The 9,348-nt window shown below is 40.1% G+C and overlaps 1 protein-coding gene across 1 annotated transcript in view; it reads right to left on the reverse strand.

The window, feature by feature from the left end:
• LOC311245249 (low choriolytic enzyme-like) overlaps nucleotides 1–2,221 on the reverse strand; it is a gene marked incomplete at both ends in the record, with an annotated part of 11,662 nt that extends 9,441 nt beyond the window's left edge. The window contains one exon of the mRNA XM_084335084.1: nucleotides 2,153–2,221. Within this exon, the coding sequence (XP_084191210.1) occupies nucleotides 2,153–2,221 (69 nt within the window). The remainder of the gene's footprint in view (nucleotides 1–2,152) is intronic.
• Between the last annotated feature and the right edge of the window lie 7,127 nt (nucleotides 2,222–9,348).

Consider the following 9,348-nt stretch of genomic DNA (forward strand, 5'->3'; position numbering starts at 1 on the left):
ATATATGGGACAGACATTTGTTTGATATAGCTATAACTTGCATTCCTTCAAATATATCATTAATCAATAAAACAGATATTGAAAAAATACACTATGTAGCCTACTACACCAACACTGCAAATGACAGTGGATAAATAAATAAGAACTAAAGCTAATCGCGTGGAAATAGACTGCATTAATATTCCATAAGTCTTGTGTGCGCCATGCAGTATAGCCTACGTGTCTAATGAATGAACAGTAGGCTTATATTATTCGAATTACTTGTTTCATTAGGATTTAGTAGATACTATATATATGCTCTGCCCTATACGTACAGTAAGTATAGGGCAGTACACTATGAATTGAAAATGGGGGACCCTGATGTAAACAAGACAAACGTCTTTCTCTGGTCTGCATCCCCTTAACAATTGTGTGTATTGAGCCGTACTGTATTGTACCCATTCTGCAATCTGTTAAATAAAGTTTTCATTCATTCATTCATTCAAGTACAGTACACATATTAAGGCCGCCAGAGTCGGGCAGAGGACTGGTGGACTGTACTATGCAGCGCAGTATCTGCGATCTCCTAATAAAACAAGTAATTAGAATAATATAAGCCTACTGCGTGTGTGTGGGGGGGGGGGGGTGCGGCAGGTGGTCACGAGTAGTAGCCTGTATTCTGTATAATGATGACAATACATTAATCTAATCTCATTTTGATCGGCCGCAAAGCGCTTCCGCCACCATTTTCACACGGCTGCATCATTAGTTGCATTTAATGAGCTGGACAGGTGTGTCTAAACTCTCGACTTTCCTCGATTTCATTTGCACATGGCACAAAGCCTGCCTTATAAGGAGCTCTGGAGGCGTTGTTTTGTATGCAAATGACCTAGATGGGAACGCGCGTTCATGTTTCAGAATGGTGACATTCCTCATCGCAGTATCTCAGCTGTGATCGTTTGAGCCACTTAAGACATCTTCCCCACACGTTGGGGCATCACAGTGAACTTGTCGTCGATTCTGTCTCAGTCGGTTCCAAGATAAGTCTTCCAAGAGAACTCTTTGGAAAATATTGGGGAATGAGACCTAATGTCTTATAAGCAACACAATATTTAGGTGCAACACAAATAGTCTAATATAAACAATACGTCATTGTGCACACAGAAGAGATCCAGATATAGCCAGAAACAGACACCGCCAGCCTAAAGGCTCATGTACCGTAGAAATCACTGGCAGTACACTGCAAAGCAATCCCATCTTAATCCATGTTTTAAAATCATATTTTCAGAAAACACAAACATAATATTTTTTTAAATAAAATTATTTTAATTAATAAATGAATAAATCTGCCTATGGGGTGAGATCATTGTATTTGTTCCAATCTAACTGAAGGTCTGCAGTTTTTTTTTTATTTTTTGTTTTTTTAGCGTTTATCGCTTTTTTACTACTGGGCAGTCCAGTAGAGAGAGAGAGAGGAGGAACAGGAGACAGAGTGGGGGGAAGACATTCGGCAAATAACGACGGGTCCGGGAATCGAACCCGGGTCGGCCGTGCCGCGACTCAGCCCGTTATGTGGTTCGCCACTGGGGCGCCCGGTCTGAAGTTGTTTTAAGACATTTCAATGTTGAAATTAGGCAATGTACTCCTGCTGATTCAAGATAATTTTGTTTGTTTTGCGGAAATCCTTGATTTATCTTAGCAGAATAATATTTTTTTCTATTTCTTTCTCTCCTGTTTTAAGAAAATAGGATTCAAGACTCAGTATGAGATTAAATGACTTGTTAAAGGAACACGCCAACATTTTGGGAAATTAGCACCATCTTCTCCAGAGAGAGACAAGTAGATAGATACCAGTTTCCTCTCTGTGCGCTCAGTAGAAAGCTATCTGGCTGCATGTTAGCCTAGCTTAGCACAATGAATGGAAGTGGACATGGCCGGTTAGCCTAGGCATTGTTCACCTAACACCTCTCCTGAAGGCTAACCGGTCATGTCCGCTTCCATTCATTGTGCTAAGCTAGGCTAACGTGCAGCCAGATAACTTTCTACTGAACACACAGAGAGGAAACTGGTATCTGTCTTCTTGTCTCTCTCAGGCGAAGACGGTAAGCTAATTTCCCAAAATGTTGGCATGTTCCTTTAAGATGGAGAGCCTTTGCAGTGTAGTATTCATTACCCCGGCCTCGGTCCAGGCTGAGATGACTAGCAGGAGCACAAGGCCCAGGGTGCACTGCAACACAGCCATGTGTAACCTGCGGGCTGAAAGAAATTATCAATAAAACCAGTGGTTCTCAACATGGGGTCAGGGGACCCCCAGGAGTCCTTGAGGGGGTCCCCATTAAAATTGGGAATAGTTTAATAATAATAATAATAATAATAATAATAATAATAATACACTTTATTTGTATAGCACCTTTCATACAGAAACTACAGCTCAAAGTGCTTCACAACAGAAAAAAGACATGTGGCATAAAATGAGCACATAAAGTGCAGACATATAAAATCACAGTTTTTTTTACATTAGGATCTAACATATTAATGTCACAATTTAATTCACAAGAGGTTAGGCCAATGAGAAAATAGTGACTATTCTGAGGATAGTTTTCACTTTCTCCATTGGCATCCCAGCTATAGAATTCTTGACGTAAACATTGTCTAATAATAACACAAATCTAGTCAGTTAGGGGTCTCTGGGACAAAATATTATCAAATTGAGTTCTGTGGCCTAATGTGTAACAAAACAACGCAGGGGTCCATCATGACATGAAAACGGGTTGAGAACCGTTGAACCGAAAACCAGTACAAACTGGTCCAAGAATCTAATCGACTTCACTGGCTTATACATTTCGACGGAACGCGGCAGTTTCACAGACAGGTACTACTGTGAGGCTATGAGAGCAAAGTCTTACCTCTTTGTTTCAGTTGTGAAGTGTGATGTTCTGCTCTGCTGCGGGGGGAGATGGGAGACACCCTCTTTCTAAAAGCGGTATCCTCTTTTATGGTGAAAACTGTGGAGGTGGAGGCCGACCTCGGTGCTGCCAATAGCCGCACACATGGCTATTGTCCCTCTAATCCGCTAATAACCGTGGTATTTACCTTGTAAAACCTACATCTATACAAGCGTTGTTGGTTTTGCATATCTTCCCACAGACGTAGTGGTAGAGGTCCACCCTTAGTAGACATAGAATAAAAATAGTTTACACTGATGAAGTGTTTGATCTTGATTTCATCTAGACTAGTGCAGTTAAAAGCATGGCCGCCCTGAGCACCTGCTCGTTGGGAACGAGTGTGTGCTCGTTTTGGAACATGGTCGGTTGCTTGGCCCCTGGAAGTGCTTCTTAAGAATAATAATAATGAAGTGCATTTATATAGCGCTTTTCTAGACACTCAAATCGTTTTACAATGTAGGGTGGAAATTGCCTCCTTCACCACCACTGGTAGCACCCAACCTTGGGCTACGCAGGCTCAATGGCTACCATACAATGGCACCCGGCTGGCACACATCACACTACGCAGCTTCTGGCAGCGTTGCGTTCAAAACGCCTGTCTGGAGCGCGTTCCCTTGCATAATGCGTGCCTGTTCGGAAAGGGAAGTGCTGCTTGCAGACTTTGTCGAGAAACGCGTTATTGCTGCTTGCAGCGTTGTCGGGAACCGCTGTATTGCTTGCAGTGTTGTCGTCGAGAACCGCTGTATTGCTTGCAGTGTTGTCGAGAACCGCTGTATTGCTTGCAGTGTTGTCGAGAACCGCTGTATTGCTGCTTGCAGCGTTGTCGAGAACCGCTGTATTGCTGCTTGCAGCGTTGTCGAGAACCGCTGTATTGCTGCTTGCAGCGTTGTCGAGAACCGCTGTATTGCTGCTTGCAGCGTTGTCGAGAACCGCTGTATTGCTGCTTGCAGCGTTGTCGATATTTTTGGTAATATAAGCCCTGCCCACAGCATTTGAGAAAACTTTGAGGGCCAGCTATAGAAAAACTGTAAGGAATATTAAACATCAGAAAATTTTACTTTTTTTGGTTGGGTTCAGAGATGCTCTGTAACAAGTTTGGTGACGATTGCTCAAGATTTGTAGGAGTAGGTATACAAAAAAACTGATTTGAGATATGCGAAGGACAGATGCGCACTATAGCGCCACCAGCTGGCCAAATAGCACCAAATTGACAATGCACTCCCCGGGTCCCACTGAGCGATCGGGTGAATGGTTCTTGAGATATGCAGAGGACAGACAGATAGTTAGATGATGTAATTTTCAGGTACAGGACAACAGGACATTGTCTGATACTACATCCTTGCAGTTAAGCCTGACCAGTATAGTGAGCAAAAGGTGACAAAAGGTTCTGTGCAGAAAGGTGTCTTGTGTAGGTGCAGCTAAAGGCCCAATCCTCAATCTAAACCTACAAATAACCCTGAGAATCACTGACAACCAAAATATGCTATTGGAAGCATTTTTATTATTCAGAATTCTTCTTTGTTTATTCTCAGATATAATTAGATGAATTAATTAATCAAATGATTGAGCTATTGGTGCAAGGACTGACAGTAGATAAAATAAACTGTATTTTGTGGCTTTGTTCACAAATGCAATGTTTGTGAACGCTAGCGTGAATCAGACCTCTATCCTGAGTTATGATGTGGGAAGACAAAAACCTTGTCAAGTGTATTTAGATGGAGTCAAGGATAAGGAACTATAACTAACACTGGCCTTGTGCAGAGGAGAGTCGGCCCTGAGTTTACAAAAGCTAGTGCTTTACATTTACATTACATTTACATTCACATTTACATTTACATTTAGATTTAGCTGATGCTTTTATCCAAAGTGACTTACAAGTTCTGTACAACAAGTCTGCAGGAAGGGTACAACTCTTTTAGCTGAGTATAACATGTTCATCAAACAGTGCTGAAACTTGGATGCTGCAGTGTTGAGTGCATAGTAGTAGTAGAGGCATATTAGTCTCTATGCTATTCACATAATATTAGCTTTACCAGCAGATCGAACTATAAACTCATGGTACTTACCGTGGTGCAAAAATATTACTTTTTGAGTCTCCCACATGGTGAGTCAAACATCCATCGGTTGGCCAATAGGAAAATCCCTGCTTGCCAAGTCAGTTATTAGGCTCACTATGATTCAGGAAGGGCTACTTTAGTTATACATGGCAATCAAATAGGGTATAAGGGGCAATTCACCTATAATACATTTCAACTCTTTGTCTCAGTCATCAGTGTACTGTGGCTGATTTTAGAATATATAATTGCCACTGTCTTTAGTTCACTACATATTTATTACACACAAAAATAAATTCACTCTACATATATAAAATAAATGACTAACTTGAAAAGAAGGCCTAGGGCTGCATTTTAAATGTCGTTGTAACACTGTAACAATGACAATAAAGATCATTCCATTCCATTCCATTCCATTCCATTCCATATAATATTTATATTTCATTCATGTTATCCCTGCATTATCCTGGTTGCTATGCCATTTCCTCATCAGTTGTAATTAGGGGTGTAACGATGCATCAATTAATCGAAATGCATCGATTCTAATGTGACGATTCAACTGCATCGATTTGAAAATGTTAGAATAGATTATAATCGAAATTAATCGAAATTAAAAAAAATATATTATTATTATTATTTTTTTATGTTTTTTTCTTTTTTGTGTATTGTTTTTATTGACCTATAGTCCATTCATGCTGAGTGAATCAGTTCCCCCAGCCACATTTGTGTATTCAAAATTTTTTGGGGAATTAACCTGTTAAGCCTTAAGGTCCCCCTATAGGGGGACCCTGCTTTTCTTTATCATAAATCGATCAATAGAGACCATATTAGATCCCCAATTATCCATATTTTCGAGATCGTCAAATGATTGACGGAGCTAGAGCCCCGGGAGTCGGGGGTGGTAATGTGTACTTTTGCGTACTTTGGGGCACGCCTCATATCGGCATGTAACTCGAGAACCGCTGAACGGATTTTGTCACCTGAAAGGGCAATCGACAGGCAACAAATAGGGCTTTAATCTATATATTGTATTAAAAGGTATGCACACCCGAGCCACTAGAGGTCGGCAAAGTGGCATCGCGAATCGTCCACATGTGGGCCCTTGGATGTTAAGAGGTTAATGTTTTTTTTATAAAAAAAATTGTAGCCAAGAGTAAATACCATAACCCTATCAGAAACAGTAGTCAAAGTGTATATGTTCATTTTTACCAAAGTTTTATACGATTTATCGGAAATACGAATGTATCGAAAAAATGCTATAATTATCGTAACACCGCAAGGAAATGACTAAATCCAGCCATTGGAAAGAGGAGCATTTTCCCTATCCATAGATGTATGATTTGGCCATAATAAGGTCACGGTCAAGTTCAAGGTCAAATATGAATTCATAATTCAAATCGATTATCATTTATTACTGTATCTACAAATCCTTCTGTTTAATCATCTTCCCTTTATTCATTTGCTTAGATTTTTATTTACACTTGATCTCAATAAGGTGGTGAATGAGCTCAGTGAGCGACCTTGGTTACGGCACAATTGTAACATGGTGTTATTCACCGGCACAGATGCAAAAATAAATCATCATTTATATTCTCCTTTTCTTCATTACAATTTACTCAAGCCTAGTAACAGACACAATATTTCTGACACTGGAAATACATACCCCCAGGTCCCTAGATGTTCCTAGATACCAAGAACATGCTAATTGACCTTGCAGAAGTGGAGAAATCTTCCATTTACTTAGGCATGTACCTTTAGGCGAAATAGGGCTACAGCTTAAAATGAACTGATAGAAAATGTATCTAATGGAATCGTGGTCAAATGAAGAGATTTCATGATGCATTGAATCGTTGCCTGAATAATCGTAATCGAAATTAATCGTTGTGAGGTTGCATCGTTACACCCCAAGTTGTAATACACAAGCACTCAGTGGCCCCAGACGACACCATGAAGTGAAGTAAACTCCTGATTTATCAGCTATATATGAAGCTACCAGTGTTGTAGTCGAATCACTAAATCTCGAGTCCGAGTCGAGTCTCGAGTCCCCAGTGTTCGAGTCCAAGTCACCAAAGAAGAGCCTGAGTCTAGTCCGAGTCGAGTCCCCATTACCCTAGTCCGAGTCCAAGTCATCAAGGTTGAGTCCACTCCACTCTGGCAGTCAAAAAGCTGACATACCGGTAGGCTACAAATAAAAAAAGGTCTAAACATAAATGACACAGTGGTCACTGTTTCAAAGGGAATTTATTCACTTTCTGACACAATAGCCACAAATGCCTACCCATCAATATCTTATGCCAAATGAATAGGGCCTATTACAAAAATGTTTTTTAGGACTTGAGTCCTACAACACTGGAAGCTACATACCGTTTAAATTACCTCACCTCATGTCCAACTGAAAAGATACCCATATTAAATCTTGTGTAAATGTTCAAATGTTTGGTGGTGATGAATTAACTGGCAAGGCACTGATGCACAGTATCTTGGCACAGATGCAGTATGATATATCATGAACCAATATGCTGAGTCCACTATCTCTGTTTGGATATTTGGTAATACATCACATTGACTATGATAAGACATTAACGTGTTCTAAAGTCAACATGAGGCCATATCAAGGGTGCAAATAGAGGTATATCAAAAGTAAAGACTGTGGAGCCTGTCTCAGACCTCAGTGAGGACAGTAATACATTGCTGGCATATTGTGACGTGTTATTTGTTTTGTGTGCGTGTGTGTGTGTGTGTGTGTGTGTGTGTGTGTGTGTGTGTGTGTGTGTGTGTGTGTGTGTGTGTGTGTGTGTGTGAGTTGTGATTGCAAAAGGATTCCTCTTCTTCTTCTTCTTCTTCTTCTTCTTCTTCTTCTTCTTCTTCTTCTTCTTCTTCTTCTTCTTCTTCTTCTTCTTCTTCTTCTTCTTCTTCTTCTTCTTCTTCTTCTTCTTCTTCTTCTTCTCTGATTTAATGGCAGATCACAAACCAACGTGTATAGGTGCATACTGCTTTGATTGATTGATTGATTGGAAATTGTATTAACAGATTGCAGAATGGGTACAATACAGTACAGCTCAATAGTTACACACAATTGTTAAGGGGATGCAGACCAGAGAAAGACTTTCGTCTTGTTTACATCAGGGTCCCCCTGCCCCCTGCCACCTACTGTACCAGAGTGTGTAACATCAGAGCTTTACAATACTTCAGGTTATAAAATAAGAAGAAATACAAATCCTGTATCTTTAAGAAAAAGATTGCAGCATTCGCAAATTTTCTCACCCATCCCCCAAAATTCCCTCCAAATTCCATCCCCGTCCTAGCTCTAATATCTTATCACGTAAGATGTTCCTCTCTGAATTATATTTACTATACCTCAGAATGACAAGCTCAACGTTTTCAGGAACATGGGGCGTCAGTGACTCAGGAGGTAGCTCCTACCGGCAGCGTCCTTGAGCAAGACACTGCTCCCAATGAGCAGGTTGGTACCTTGCGTGGTCGCCTCCGCCGTCGGTGTATGAACGTGTGAGTGAACAGGTGAATGACGTGAGGAACAAATTGTAAAACGCTTTGGATAAAAGCGCTATATAAATGCACCATTTACCATTTATAATTTACATTACAAACATCACATTTATCAGATATGCACTTTAAATAAAGAGTTGATTTTAATCCAGTATGTTCAAATCTTAATCGTGAAAAAAAAACACTTCCTATCTTCTGTACTTCCCTTTAAAATCCTTCCTTATTTGATGTTTGAAAATGAAAAAATTTAATTTTGTATGTGCATGTGATCCCACTGCCACCCTTAATTGATTAAAATCCTAACCCGACACACATCCATCTTCAATGCATTTGAATGAGGCGACACTTCACTCACTTAGAGTACAATACAAGCAAAACCATTGGAGACAAAGCTTAGATATTTGGATATGAGTAGTAGAGGAGTTGATGAAGGTTTATGTGCGATTATGTGTAATTCAGTCGACAATTGTGGCGCCTCTGTGTCTATCAAAATACATGTGTAAAGATGGTGAAATCACAGACTTCACCTAGAGTGGACAGTGGAGTGTGGAGTGTGACTGTCACACAAATGCCCACAAAATTAGATTGAAATGTCCAATTCCATAAAAAAATTATTATGAGCGAGGGGAGAGTCGTGGCATCGCTTTGATGACTTCTTTTTAAGATTGAGGCCATTGTCGTGATTTACAGATTGCCAGTTTAAAGTAAAAAAAAAGTAATAGCAACTCGAGTTGGAGCGTGTGTGTGTGTGTGGAGGAGTAGCAAAATAAAAAAGAGTAATAATATAGATCCTAATAGTGTGGTGTGACTGGCTTTGCCAGGTCACCCACACTAATCATAGAAACTATTTCTGCTGTAAATAC

The sequence above is a fragment of the Notolepis coatsorum genome, assembly GCF_963971535.1.
Source record: "Notolepis coatsorum genome assembly, chromosome: 18".
In the NCBI taxonomy this organism is placed as follows: domain Eukaryota; kingdom Metazoa; phylum Chordata; class Actinopteri; order Aulopiformes; family Paralepididae; genus Notolepis; species Notolepis coatsorum.